This window comes from Peromyscus maniculatus, chromosome 2 (assembly GCF_049852395.1).
Source record: "Peromyscus maniculatus bairdii isolate BWxNUB_F1_BW_parent chromosome 2, HU_Pman_BW_mat_3.1, whole genome shotgun sequence".
Lineage (NCBI taxonomy): Eukaryota > Metazoa > Chordata > Mammalia > Rodentia > Cricetidae > Peromyscus > Peromyscus maniculatus.
Genome location: NC_134853.1, coordinates 30,209,488 through 30,224,218, shown reverse-complemented (window position 1 = coordinate 30,224,218; position 14,731 = coordinate 30,209,488). Strand labels below are relative to the sequence as shown.

General features: G+C 43.6%; 1 protein-coding gene across 3 annotated transcripts in view; it reads right to left on the bottom strand.

Moving 5' to 3' along the window:
* The window catches only part of Dpy19l4 (dpy-19 like 4), a 64,676-nt gene extending 53,934 nt beyond the window's left edge, over positions 1-10,742 (bottom strand). Inside the window, exons 1-2 of one of the 3 annotated variants that reach the window (XM_006974933.4) lie at positions 10,607-10,742; positions 4,967-5,074 (exon numbers count right to left, since the gene is read on the bottom strand). In XM_006974933.4, the coding sequence (XP_006974995.3) occupies positions 4,967-5,074; positions 10,607-10,622 (124 nt within the window). In that variant the 5' untranslated portion in view covers positions 10,623-10,742. The remainder of the gene's footprint in view (positions 1-4,966; positions 5,075-10,606) is intronic. The other 2 variants (XM_042270845.2, XM_076563899.1) reach the window with 2 other exon arrangements.
* Positions 10,743-14,731: the final 3,989 nt, after the last annotated feature.

The window sequence follows — 14,731 nt, the reverse complement described above, 5'->3', positions numbered from 1 at the left end:
CTTTAATGAGATCTGGCACCCTCTTCTGGCATGCAGGCATACACGCAGACAGAACACTATGTATAGCAAATAAATAAATCTTAAAAACAAAAACAAAAACTAAAAATATCAATACCTTACAAGGCAAAGCTTTATTTCTCACTTTTATTATGCATGGGTTCTTTTGTTTTTGTTTTCCAAAACATAGGGTTTCTCTGTGTAGCCCTGGCTATCTTGGAACTCTGTAGACCAGGCTGGCCTCAAACTCGAGAGACCACTTGCACTTGCCTCTGCCTCCTGAGTGCTGAGATTAAAGGACTGTACCACCACCACAAGCAACACATGGGTTCTGAGTCAACCATAACTCCAATTCAGGCTACTGCTTAATTCAAGACCTCAGCTTTGTTCTTGGTCTTCCCGTGTCTTCACAAGAAGTTTCCCTCCCTGTCTGGGACATGCTGTCATCACTGTAAGGGAGGACAGGCCCCTGGCAGGTGGTACAGGGCACACAGAGACACCAAATTCTCAGCACAAAGATTTATTACCCCAGAGAAGCAAGTCGTGGGTGGGGAGGCTGCAAAAGCAGACCGTGAACCTCAGCAGAGCAGCAAGCAGGTGTTTTTGCAGGAGTGGGTTTTTAAAGAGAGAAAGGGGAGACCGTGCTAGGGTGAGCAGGTAAACCCTGATTGGACAGATTAGCCAAATAATGAATTTTGATTGCTGGACCTTGGTGTTTTGTCTCAGGAATGAGTCAGCGGCCAAATAAGGGAAAGGACCTTGGTGGCTAGCTTTAGGAATGCAATCTAACGGTTTTTATCGAGGGGGAGAAGGGTAAAAGGCAAAACCTGTCAGGCCATGTTTGCCAAGCTCCTGCCTGTGTTTGCCATGCTTGGGCCTGCTAGAGCCCTGCTAGAGTCATGACAGAGGAACAGAGCAAGGAAGCAGACAATCTGTACTCAGAGCTAGTCTACTGCTCTTCCACTCACATTCCACAGGCTCAACCCTGTCACAGGCCTGCCTCTCACTGGGACAGGGAAAGACACTACCTCCATGAGGCTGTCCAAATCAAAGGGCAACTGAAGGAGATGTAATCCACTTTTAGGAAAAACAGCGCATGTTTGGGAATGAATAATAAAATAGTACTGACCATCTGTCTCCACAGCCACAAATATTTACATCCTTCCCCAAAGTACAACACACTCAGAGCGGCTGAACAGCTTTTTCAGATCTGCCTGCAGACAGGCTCCTAAGTCCACTAAGACCTGCAGAGTTGGAAAGCTACAGGCCTTTTTAATTTTGACAGGCACCCCCAAAGGCTTCATTAGGTAGAGGCAAAGTTGCAAACCTCAAGTCCAGTTACTTGGGAGACTGAGGTGAAGAAAAGCTCAAGAGCTTGAGGCCGGCAAGAGCAACTTAGTGAGGACTTGACTCTAAAAAACGGCTGGGTATGATAGTGCACACCTTTAATCCCAGCACTCAGGAGGCAGAGACAGGCGATCTGAGTTCAAGGCCAGCCTGGTCTACAGAAGACTTTAAGGGTTACACAGAGAAACCCTGTCTAGAAAAAAGAAAGAAGATGAAAGGGAGAGAGAAAAAGACAGACAGACAGACAGAAACAGAAAGAAAGAGGAAAAAAACTTAGGTTAATAAAAGGTTTGCCCACAAGAAATAAAAATATACATCCACAAAGTTCACAGCATGAACATTTGTAACTAAATACTGAAAACAACCCAAATGCCCAACAAAGAAACAATTATGACAGAGTCCAACAATGAAATACGGCTAAGCAGGGGCTGGAAAGATGGCTCAGTGGTTAACAGTACTTGTTGCTTTCCCAGAGGACCTCAGCTCAGTTCCCGACGCCCATTTCTTGTGGCTTACAGCTATCTGTAACTCGAGATCCAGGGGATTTGACACCTTTGCCCTCTCTAGACACCTGCACTCATATGCCCGTACCAACATGCAGACATCACACCCATACATACCTAAGAATAAAAACAGGGCAGGGGAGACGGCTCAGTGGTTAAGACCACAGGCTGCTCTTCCAGAGGACTGGGGTTTGATGGCCAGCACCCACATGGCAGCTGACAACTCCATTCCCAGGGGATCTGACACACATTTCCAGTCTCAACAGTCACAGGGCATGCATGAAGTTCACATACATACAATCAGACAAAACATTCAAACACACACACACACACACACACACACACACACACACACACACACACACACACACACATATATATGTAAATTTTAAAAATGGGGGCTGGAGAGAAGACTCAGCAATTGAGAGTGCTAGCTGCTCTTCTAGAAGACTCACAGCGGCCCTTAACTCCTGTTCCAGGGGAGCCAATGCCCTCAAACAGATATGCATGCAGGAAAAACACCAATGTACAGAAATAAAAATATAAATCATTTTTAAAAAATAAAAACAACTGCAACTACTCACAGCAACAATATTATCAAATGTTTGCCACTGTATAACATGCTTGTATGTTTGTTTGGGATAAGGTGACACTCTGTGTTGCTGTCAGCCTTGAGCTCTCGCTCCTCCTTCCTTGGCCTCCTGAGTGCTGGGATTACAGGTGTGCACCACCATACAGCACCTTGACTTGTTTGAGCAAATATATATCAGCCCTTAACTTTCTATAGGCAGGAAGCAACCTTAGAAAGCTGTTTGGGGGGCTGGAGAGATGGCTCAGAAGTTAAGAGCACTGTTTGCTCTTCCAGAGGTCCTGAGTTCAATTCCCAGCAACCACATGGTGGCTCACAACTATCTACAATGAGATCTGGTACCCTCTTCTGGCCTGCAGACACAACACTGTATACATAATAAATAAATAAATCTAAAAAAAAAAGAAGAAGAAAGCTGTTTGGCCCTTATGTGCGACATAGGTCTAATGCCCTCTTCAGGTAAGGAAGATAATAGAGAAGGGTAAGTCTCTAGGAGACAAGGTTAAGGACCACAAGGGAAAATGAGCTTCAAGGAACTCCCAAAGAACACAACAGGAAACACCAAAGATTAACTACCCTAGGGTAAGGAGATCTTGTGCTTAGCAAGATTTCCGGATTGCTATGGGACATGTGATAAAGCCTGGGAGATGCTTCCTTTCAAACAGAGGCATTTACAATATCACACTAACGGTGTATATTGAGAGAGGGCACATACAGAAAAGAATTAGCAAGGCTCTTGGCTGGCATCCAGGAATTTGATTTCCAGAGTGTCTACCATTCTTTGATAAGTGTGGTTTACTGTGCTTACCTTATTTGTACAATGTTGTTTATGCTTTCTTCCGAGAGTCTAAAATTTGGTCAGAGGTGCTGTGAGATGGTCTGTATGTCAAATGCTCTGGTTGGTCAATAAATAAAACACTGATTGGCCAGTGGCTAGGCAGGAAGTATAGGTGGGACTAACAGAGAGGAGAAAAGAAAGAACAGGAAGGCGGAGGGAGACACTGCCAGTCGCCGCCATGACAAGCAGCATGTGAAGATGTTGGTAAGCCATGAGCCACGTGGCAAGGTATAGATTTATAAAAATAGGTTAATTTAAGATAAAAGAACAGTTAACAAGAAGCCTGCCACGGCCATACAGTTTATAAGCAATATAAGTCTCTGTGTTTACTTGGTTGGGTCTGAGTGGCTGTGGGACTGGCAGGTGACAGAGATTTGTCCTGACTGTGGGCCAGGCAGGAAAACTCTAGCTACACAGAGGATAGGTGAAAGGTACCTACTTGGCCAACTCCCTGTAAAAACCCTGAACACTGTCTCTAATGAGCTTCACTTATTGATACAAATATAAACGCCACCATTTAAGGCCAAAGACATAAAGAATGTCCTATATGACTCCACTAGGAGAGGAATTTTAGAAGTATGTGTCTTACACACTTTAGCCAAAAGGCCTTTGCCCATGCTGATTTTGTGTTATTCACTATAGTAAATTATAGCTTTAAGGACAATTATAAGATTTGTAAATCCTTGAAGCAAACCATTGGGCATGGGGTGTTTTTGAGGACTATAACATACTGCAGATAACTTGTATTTTTATTTCATAAGTCTGAAACTCAGAATGAGTCCTACCTGGCCCTGATGTAGAAAAGATATCTTGAATTTTAAAACTGATGTAAGACAAAATAAGATTGAATGTCTTCCTTAGGGGAGGGGAGGGTATGTTTTATCTGAGAGACAGGGGCAAATATTTATGAGGAAAGGGATAAAATGTAGTAAGATTGTGTTAATATTCCCAACCATTTTCTCCTTCCTTACAGAAGGATTATAGGGTGATGTAGCTCACTGATAGTGTGAGCCACATGTTCAAAGCCCTAGGCTTGATCCACAATGTGATAAATTAAATGAATGAATAGAGATGGAAAATTATGTATTTCTACTCATGATCACAAGCATTCTGTTTCAGCAGTCATGGTGTGTTTCTGTAACCTCTCATCTGGATTGACTAGAACTTGCTTGGACCATGAATAGAAGAACAAGTAACAGAGGATCAATCCACCAGAACCTCCAAGGGGCACTGTATGATTCTACCTGCTCTTTTCCTCCATCTCCAAAACCATGTCCCAAATAAGGGCTGTTCCTTCCTGGTTCATGAAGCTAAACCAGCCAACCTGTGACTAAAACATGTAACATAATTCAGAAATAAATATTTGTCATATCATGGCCATAACATGGACCATAAACAAGATATAAATGTCTACTGTAAAGTTATAAAGTTTAGGGGTTGCTCTAGATCAAAAATGAATTGTGTTAAGCATGAATTTAATCTCCAAATATCTTTATATAAGATGGGGTATGCTCAGTGGCAGAGTGCTTATCTAACTGGTATACACAAGCCCTGGATTTAGTCCTCAACACCTCAAAACACAAACAACAAAAGAAGTAATTTTTGAAAGTTCACATGCTTCAATGATGAAAACCTACTTTTCCCAGCTGGTGCACTACCACCCAGGCAACTCACCCAGTCCATGTGACTTACATTTCGGGGCTCTTACAGGAACCGGGGTACCACTTCTCTTCTCTGCTCTGGTTTCCTGACTTCCTGAAGTCTTTGGTTTTTTCCTTTGGCGCACTTCTACAGATGATCCTTAAAACATTTAAGACATTATTGCAATGTGTACATCAATCTTCAGTACCTCAAATGGACCAACTTTGCTATGTGATAAATAAGCAAAGGTTATCGACATGGCCAGATCCCAGTAGAAATCCCCAAGCCCCGTCTCTAATGAGCTTCCCTGGTTGATAAAGTGGCACAAAAGGTACAACTTTGATTCTGAAGGAATCAAGCATATCGTCTATGATTCTATAAAGAGAAAAATGTTGGGAGTCATGTGACTAAAACAAGTCATATGAGACCCATTAGTGCCAGAAGTCACTTTTCATATCTGTGCCTCTTCCCCAAACTGTCATTAGTATACACGAACGGAAACAACAAACGTGTATTCCCTACCACCACTGCCACTCAAGTTTTGAGAGTCCAATTGATAAAGAAGCTTACAAATTCTTCTCCGGAAATGATGTTCTTTTAAAATGTTCCAAAATAAGTTAATTTTTTCCCAAAACTTTGAGGGCTATTTTTTGCCTTATTATGTCAGCTACCCAAGATTATCAAATCCATCATTTGTAGGTTAATTTTTGATCAAAATATACTGTATTAATCATAAAAGTATGCTTTTTTTCTGTTCCCTCTTCTTCTTTGTGTGTTGTTTGTTTGTTTTGCCAGACAGAGTTTCTCTGTGAAGTTTCTGGTGCCTGTCCTGGATCTTGCTCTGTAGAGCAGGCTGGCTTCGAACTCAGAGATCACCTGGCTCTGCCTTCTGAGTGCTGGGATTAAATGTGTGCGCCACTGCTGCCCAGCCCCTCTTCTTTTTAAGGGCAAGCTCTTGAGTAGGCTCAAGCTCCTGGCCCTCTTGCCTCAGCCTTCTAAATGCTGGGACTACAGGCATGTACCATTATTTTTCTTTCCAGGATTTGGGACTGAACAAAGGGTCCTGAGCATACTAGACAAAGGCTCTATTGCTGAAAGCCATGCATTCTCCACAGCACAATCCTGAAAGCTCTGCAGAATCTCACAGAGCTGACAAATGTAGGTGTTTGTTTTCTGTCCCATCATACATAGGGGAACATCTAAAATGCCCTAATACCAAAATTCTTACCATTTCTATCTCTAATTTTTAAAAAAATGTAATATAGAAGTTACTAAACCAGTAAGCTAAATTGCAAATTAAAAAAAAATAAGAGACTCGGGGGCTGGAGAGATGGCTCAGGGGTTAAGAGCACTGGCTCCTCTTTCAGAGGTCCTGAGTTCAATCCCCACCAACCACATGGTGGCTCACAACCATCTGTAATGAGATCTGGTGCCCTCTTCTGGCGTGCAGGCAAACATGCAGGCAGAACACTGCATACATAATACATAAATAAAACCTTTAAAAAAGAAAATAAGATACTCCAAATTAAACAGGAATTTGACATGGATAATGTAACTATTTCCTTTCCTAAAGTTATCTTGTGAGATAATAACTACTATGAAAGACCAGAGTGCCCCTGTCAAGTTAACAATGTGGCCCAGGTTTTTATTTCTCTCCCTTTTCCATAGTTATGTCTTCAAGCTATAAAATGTGAAACTAAAGAATGGAATCAGCAGCAATGAGAATGAGCTACGCTGATCAAAGAGTTAACTCTTTAGCGTTACTGTGAAAACTGAATAAAACAAATACATTCTAAAACTGTTTCCAAGCTAACTCATGCTTACTAAAATGTCTTTGAATAATAGTGTAGTAATAAAAAGTGAACTGTACATGAGTAGGTTCAGTTTCACAGTCTAATTCTCACCTCCTTTTAGGGCACCACCATTCCTAACCACACTCTAAATTCCCATGGTGCACTCCTCACTCCTCATCAGTGAAAGGTCTCTTTGCCCCAGAGACCATTACAGAAAACCACAACCAATCAAAACGCAGAGTTGTGGAGCCAGGCCCAACAGATCATCTACAGAACAACTTCCACACCTAAGGCTCCGGGAACACTGTGGAAGAGGGGGGAGAAAGACTGTAAGAGCCAGAGGATAAAGGTCTTTACTGTGCCACTGTGTCTCCCAGGGATGTCAGAGGGTACACCCACACAGTCTCACCAACATGACTGCCAGAAAAAGAGCAATAATGGACATGCCAACGTGGACAGGGAAAGACCACCAGGCCTCAACCGTACACAAAAAACTAAAGACAGCTAAAGAATGCTGAGAATGGGAGAAACGGTCTGCCCTAGGGAAGAGCACAGCAATCAGTTACTCAACAGCAAGGGGTCAGTCCTAAAAACACATATACAAGTGATATTACACAGACTGAGTAGGTTATATTTAGGAATATATATATGTGCATGTAACAACAATTAATGCAAAAAGAAGGCCATACATTTGAAAGAGAACAAGAAAGGGTATAGAGTAGGTTTTAGAAGAGAAAGAGGAAGGGGAAGTAATTAATTTATATTACAGTCTCAAAAATAAAAGAAAAATATTTTTAAAATAAGTAAAAAGAAAAAAATCACTGAGTTTTAATGTCAAGTTTAGTTACATTGAATTGTTGCAGCAAAGCTTGGTGGTGGTGGCACACGCCTTTAGTCCCAGCACTCCGGAGACAGAGGCAAACGACTCCCTGAGTTCAAGGCCAGCCTGGTCTACAAAGCGAGTTCCAGAACAGCCAGAGATACACAGAGAAACCTTGTCTCAAAAAACAAAAATCAAAACAAAACAAAACAAATATGCCAGCAAAAAAAGAATACAACCTGAGCTGGGTGTGGTGACTCACCACCATGATCCCAGCGCTCCAGAGGCAGGTAGATCTCTGTGAGCTGAAGGCCTACAAAGCCAGTTCCAGGCCAGCCCGAGCTACACAGACCCTGTTTCGTAGCTGGAGAGATGGATCACAAAAGGGGGGGAAAAAAGAACAACCTGGCAAAAAGAACATGTATTTTAGCCAATTCATAAACTTTGTCAATAAAACCAAGCTTTTGCCTGGTACTAAAAAACAAAAACTAAATGAATGTAAATTTCTCACTTCCTTTCTACTATTGTTCATGTAACTTGACACAGAAAGACGAAACTAAAGGCATGGGGGTGAGGTTAGGCAGCAAAGCTTAGACCCTGGGTTTGTGCTGACACTGAGCAAGGGTCGGGGGTAAAAACAGCAAAGGGTGAAAGCAATATCTGGGACGAGATCGAGTTCCCTTTTCCACAGGTTACATTATAGAGAACCCGACAAACCAAATGATGGTTACATATCCACAAGAATAATCTGCTACTTCAATCTCTCACCCCATCATGGTCACATGAACTAACAGCTACAAACAGGCTTCTAGATGTCCACCTAGAATAGACAGCCCAGGAGAGATGCTAACACTGTCCTACCAAAGCCTGTAGAACAAGCCAGGCCCGGCGGTGGTGGAGCGCGCCTTTAATCCCAGCACTCAGGGGAGGCAGAGTCAGGCGGATCTCTGTGAGTTCAAGGCCAGCCTGGGCTACAGAGCGAGATCCAGGACAGGCACCAAAACTACACAGAGAAACCCTGTCTGGAAAAACCAAAAAAAAAAAAAAAAAAAAAAAGCCTGTAGAACAGACCAGGAGGGTGCAGGAGAAATGTTAACACTGTCTACCAAAGCCTGCAGAACAGACAGGGGGAGTCCAGGAGAAAAGCTTACTGCTCCTTTTGTGTGCCCTATGTTTGTTTCAGGAAGCATATATGAAGCACCAATAAAGTTCTACTGCATCAAGAAAGATGTTGGAAGAATATTACTTTGAGAGACAGTTGGAAAACAAAAAGATTCCAAGTACCTGTGAGTAAGTCAAAAGCTAGAAATAGCACCTGGATTCAAATAAAAACATATAGATTGGCCTAATTTTAACATAACAAATACAAAACATGTAAACAGAAAGTACTCAGGGCGATACTGCTGTAAATATCATCACACACGTCATTTCAATAAATATTTATTCACTCTTTGTCTTATATCCCAACACCTAAAGGAGGAGAGGCCTAGCCATGGAATTAAAAATTTGTTGAAGGAAACAACATACTTTAATAAAACTGCCACCCACTAATTGTCCCAAATAAAACACATTAATTTTTTAGATTACCAAAAATCCTTAGTTTATAGCCAAATATTTTTACAAAATGATAGTCTTTTAAACAAGTTCGACATCATAGCTATTAAGCATAATAACATCCTAAATGGCATTTCTGCATATTTATAGTATCAAGTTTTAGCAGTGTGTATTTTTTTTTCGAATGTGTTCACTAGGGCATTCAAACTGGTTTGTCAACCTTCCCACACAGACTTGTAGCTAGCCACAAAAATAAAACTTACAAAAAAATTGGTTTTCCAGCCGGGCGGTGGTGGCGCACGCCTTTAATCCCAGCACTCGGGAGGCAGAGCCAGGCGGATCGCTGTGAGTTCGAGGCCAGCCTGGGCTACCAAGTGAGCTCCAGGAAAGGCGCAAAACTACGCAGAGAAACCCTGTCTCGAAAAACCAAAAAAAAAAAAAAAAAAAAAAAAAAATTGGTTTTCCAATGATAACATAGCAACCACAGGTAAAACTCAAGAAACGAGGAATCACATTCTTCCTTACAAACTATTGGTTTCGAGGCTGTTTTTAGGTATCTTAAATGTGGGTGAATTTTAATGAGAACTGCAGGAAGAGGAGAAATGATTAAATCCTGACCTCAAGGGCAGGATCAAGTCCCAGTCAGCACTACAGTTCTGATAATCTTTTGAAAAATGGCTTTCCATTGAATTCTGCAAGCTCCCTTCTTGTACCCTCGGTTCAACGACTTAAATCTAAATCCGATGAACTAACGATCACATTCACAACTCCACTATGCAAGGTAAGAAACTGCATTCCTGGAGAAGGCAGCGTCTGGCTGCTCAGCCAAGCGAGGGGCATCTAAGAGCTCAGTCGTGCACACACGTACCACGAAGTTACTGTGCCACAAATACTTTTTTACACTATTTATCACTGGCTACTTAGTATCTTGCCGCTTCCTATTTTTCTCTCAGGGTGGGCATCCACTCTGGATAAATACTGCTGGCTAAGAAACATTTTCTTGACATTGTTCCTGAGGGGCATGCAGAGCTCTCTCCAGTCCATCAGTTTTAACCCTAGAGGTCCTTTTGGCCTCCTTGTCCCCTAAAATCACTTGCACGCCCCTGCCCTTTGCGACTCATCATCCCTCGCAGCACAAGTGAACTCCGTCAGCTTCTGCGCATCCATCCCGGACCCCTGCCTCAGTTCCTCGCGCGGGGTGCGAGCCCTCGCAGGCTGCACCCGAAGCTCCCACCCGAACCCACCCAAGCTCGTCCCGCTCTCCAGCGCGGAGCAATCGGGACCCGCAGCTCCGCCACTCCGCGCCGGCTTCCTCTCTGACACTCCCAACTTTAGGCTCCACCTGGCGCCCCACTCCGGGAGACGAAACTTTGGGCCATTCTCTCCGCGCGCCCGGGTGCGCTGCAAACTCGGGGGCGCGCGCCCCCGCCCGCCCGCCCGCCCGCCCCGCTCCCCGCGGCCCGCAGCCAGGCCCCGGCCCCTCTCCCGAGCCCGCCGCGGCAGTTGGCGCTCTGCAGCCGTCACCTTCTTCCTTCGCCATCGTCTCCGCGGAGGCCCGGGTGGCCCGCCGGCTGCCGAGCGGCCCCGAGTCTCCCAAACCTCCGCGTCTGCCAAGCCGCGGCCGCCCCGGCCCGCTCCCGGCTGCCGCGCCCCCACTTCCTGACCCGCCCCCCTCCGGTGTCGCCGCCAACTGGGTCCCCCAGGCGCTCCGGGAACCAGAGTGCAGGGAGCGGCGGCCGGCCGGAGCGTTTCGCCAGCGCGCCAGGGCCAAGCCCACCACCGACCAGTGTTCGTCGCGCTCCAGGGAGGAGCGAGGCCGGTGCTCCCGCCGCCGCCGCCGTCCTCCTGCGTGACCCTCACAGGAAAGCAGGAGCCAGAGCGAGCTTTCCGTGACGTCGGGATTGGACTCAGAAAGTCCCCATGACCGTCCCATTTTACAAGCAGAAGACTGAGGTTCAAGCGCAGAGCAAGTCAGTGCTAGTTAGAGCTAGAACTGGAACCCTGGACGCGATCTGCAGGCAGTGCATGCGTGTTCTCACGATGGTTTCAAAGCCAGGCAAAATGTTCCAGGCAGGTTCTTTGGCTTGGTAGGTTTTTGTTTGGTTGTTTTTGTTTGTTTGTTTGTTTGTTTGTTTGTTTGTTTGTTTGTTGGGACTGGATCTCACTATATGGCCCAGGCTGGTCTCAACTTGCCTCAGGCTCCCAACTACTATAATGACAAGAGTGATCTACTGTCTGATTTCGTAGACACTTGACTGCTACAAAAAAGAAGTTTGTGCCAGGTTATCTTTCCCTGTTGTAATCCCAGGAGGCTCATTAGTTTAAGGTCAAACGCAGCTACATTTGCAAGTTACACCATTATCAAATAAAAAAGGAAACACAAGAAAGCAACGTGTCAGTCACCACAACTGACTTAAAATATTTGCACATCTCAATATTCTGGAAAAAGCCACAATAGTACTTGTTGCGAAGGAATGCATGTACATTATTTCATAACAATAGAATGTAGTTTCAGTTTGTTGTACTGTGCTTGTCTCACATTGCATACAGTGCACTGAAAAATACTTGCAAGTTTTAAGAAGAACCCACTAACCGAATTAAATTTTCATTGTAAAGAATATGAGAAAACTTATTTCAAGTGAAAAAAAAAACTTGGTTCTCTTTTTTCATGTTATTGAACCTTATAAAAACAGCACATAGCTTGTGGAAACTTATGTAGAATATTCCTGAAAAATAAGCACCCTGAAAGATTACAGTTTAAAAAAAAAAAAAAAGACAGACATTTGCCATTAAGCCCTAAAGCTGCCAAATATAGTAAAAGAATATTGTTTTTAAGACTGTGTGTGTGTGTGTGTGTGTGTGTGTGTGTGTGTGTGTGTGTGAGCTGACCTGCAGGAGCTTGTTTTCTTTTGATATGATAATGAAAATAACTTCTGAGATGGCTATCTTGAGATTAATCATGTACTGTGTGCCAAGCACAATGTGTTGCCAAGATACTAGAAAAATATGAAAGTCCTCAAGAACTTATCTTCTTGAAATCAAGGAGTTAGATACAAAATTTATTTTAAGGGCCAGCAAGATGATTCCACAGGTAAGAGCATTTGCTGCCAAGTCTAATGACTTGAGTTGTATCCCTAGAATATACAAGATGGAGGAAGAAAACAGACTCCCACAGACTGTCCTGATTCCCACACATGTGCTGTAATCCTATATTCACCCCCACGCACATACTTACACAGGAAAACGTAAGTATAATCGTGGAGAGATGGCTAAGGAGTTAAGAGCATTGGCTGCCTGTAACACAGAGAAACCCTGTCTTGCCTGGGGTCAATTCCCAGCATCCACATGGTGGCTCACAACAGGCTATAACTTCAGTCCCAGGAGTTCTAACTCACTCCTTTGGCCTCTGTGGACCAGGAATACATGTGGTACACAGTCGTTCATGAGAGTAAAAACATAGAATAAAATAATAACATACAAATCTACTTCAAACGTCCTCTAGCCAAGGCTTCTCTTGATTAATAGTAACAACGTGATTAGTGTGAAATTTATGGTGGTTGGAAAGAATATGGCCTATACCAGGCTTTCTCTTTTAGGACCACCTGCTAGCTCCCAAATCATGGCATGGAGACTTACTAGTTATGAATGCTCGGCCTTAGCTCTATTAATGTTTCTCATCATCTACATTTGCCTCGAGGCTCTTAACGTTGCTCCCTTCTGTATCTTACTCTCGCTGCTTCTCCTGGCTGGCTGGCGGCTGCCTGCCTTCTGGCCCCAGACATCTCCCCAAATCCTCTCTCGTTCCACCCCCATTTTCTTCTCCCTCTCCGTTTTCTGAGCCTAGATTTCTCCTATTTATTCTATCTACCAGCCTTGCCTATCCCTCTCATGCCTAGCTATTGGTTGTTCAGCTTTTATTAGACTAATCAGGTGCCTTGGGTAGGCAAGGTGAAACAAATGCAATACATCTTTACATAATTAAACACACATCAATACATTGTTAAACAAATGCAGCATAAACAAATGTAACACATCTTTGCCCAGTTAAAGTAATATTCCACAATAATGCACCCCTCAAAAGATTGGCGCTATTAAGAGGTGTGGTCTTGTTGGAGAAAGTGTGTCATTATGGGGTGGGCTTTGAGTTCTCTTTTGCTCAAGCTCCCCTCAGGGTGACTGTCAGTCAACTTCCTGTTCCCTGAAAGCCAAGATGTAGCACTCTCAGCTCCAACACCACATCTGCCTGCATGTCATCATGCTTCCCATCATGATGATAATGGACTGAACCTCTGAAACTGTAAGGGAGCCCTCTACTAAATGTTTTCTTTTTGTTGTTTGTTTTTTCAAGACAGAGTTTCTCTGTGTAACCCTGGCTATCCTGGAACTCACTATGTAGATCAAGCTGGCCCATGCCAGGCAAGTCATATCTTGCACAACTGGGCTGTCCTTTGGCTTAAACTCTGAAAATAGGTTTGAGACAGAAGTTTGAGAACAACTTAAGGTGGTTGATAATAGGTCTTGGAGCACACGCAGCACAGTAGTAGGGCACATACTGAGCATGTTCAAAGGCCTTGGATTTCCTCCCCAACAAATGCCAGATAAAGTTGTGGATAACAGGAATCAACACTGTGAGCATGACTTAAATGGCTGGCAGGACACGTTGTGCTGTCCGTGAAGACTGTTCCTTGATTTGAAAGCTCTTTCGTCTCAGTTTGTCACTAGTTTAAGCTTAAACTTTTTCTTTTTAGATTGACCTTGAACCCATGGCACTGCTCTTGACTCCAGTTCCCAAGTGCTGGGAATGGAGGCATGCATCATCACACCCAGCTTTCTGTATCTTGCTCTCGCTCTCTTTTTTTCCCCAAGGCAGGATTTCTTTGTGTAGCTCTGGCTATCCTGGAACTAGCTTTGTAAACCAGGCTGGCCTCAAACTCACAGAGATCTGCCTGCCTCTGTCTCCCGAGTGCTGGGATTAAAGACATGTGCCACCACTGATTGACTGCACTTTTCTTTTAAAATACTGAAGAGGTGGGGCTGAAGAGATGACTAAGACGTTAAAAGATCAGACACCAGGCAAGAGAGCAAACACCCATATTCATCAAAGAATAAAATAAAAATTAAAATGTGTTCTATTAAAATATATGCAAAGTGTTTTTAAGATTTATTTTATGTATATAAATGTTTTAGATGCATGTACATATGCCACGTGTGTCCCTAGTACCTGAGGCAGTCACAAGAGGGTCTCGGATACTTTGGAACCAGTTACGGACAATTGTGAGTCACCATATGAATGCTGGGAATAAATCCTGGGTCCTTTGTAACAGCAGAAAATGCTCCAAACTGCTGTATCATCTCTCCAGCCCAATATTAAAGTATTTTTTGAGTTGGATATATTTAACATCTTAAAATTTTTAAAAGACAGATTTTCCTAGTCATAACTTCTAGAAAGAACCTTTTAGACTGGCTATGTGAAACAATGTTCACATATATTGGTACCAAAAGATTACTGGTGCTAAGCCCCCTAGCATCCAAACTTTCCTAGGTGGGACAGGCATAGTGGCCCGTGCCTGTACTTACAGCATTTAGGAAACAGGCAAGAGGATACGGAGTTCAAGGTCAGTCACAGCTACACGGTGAGTTCAGGCTTCT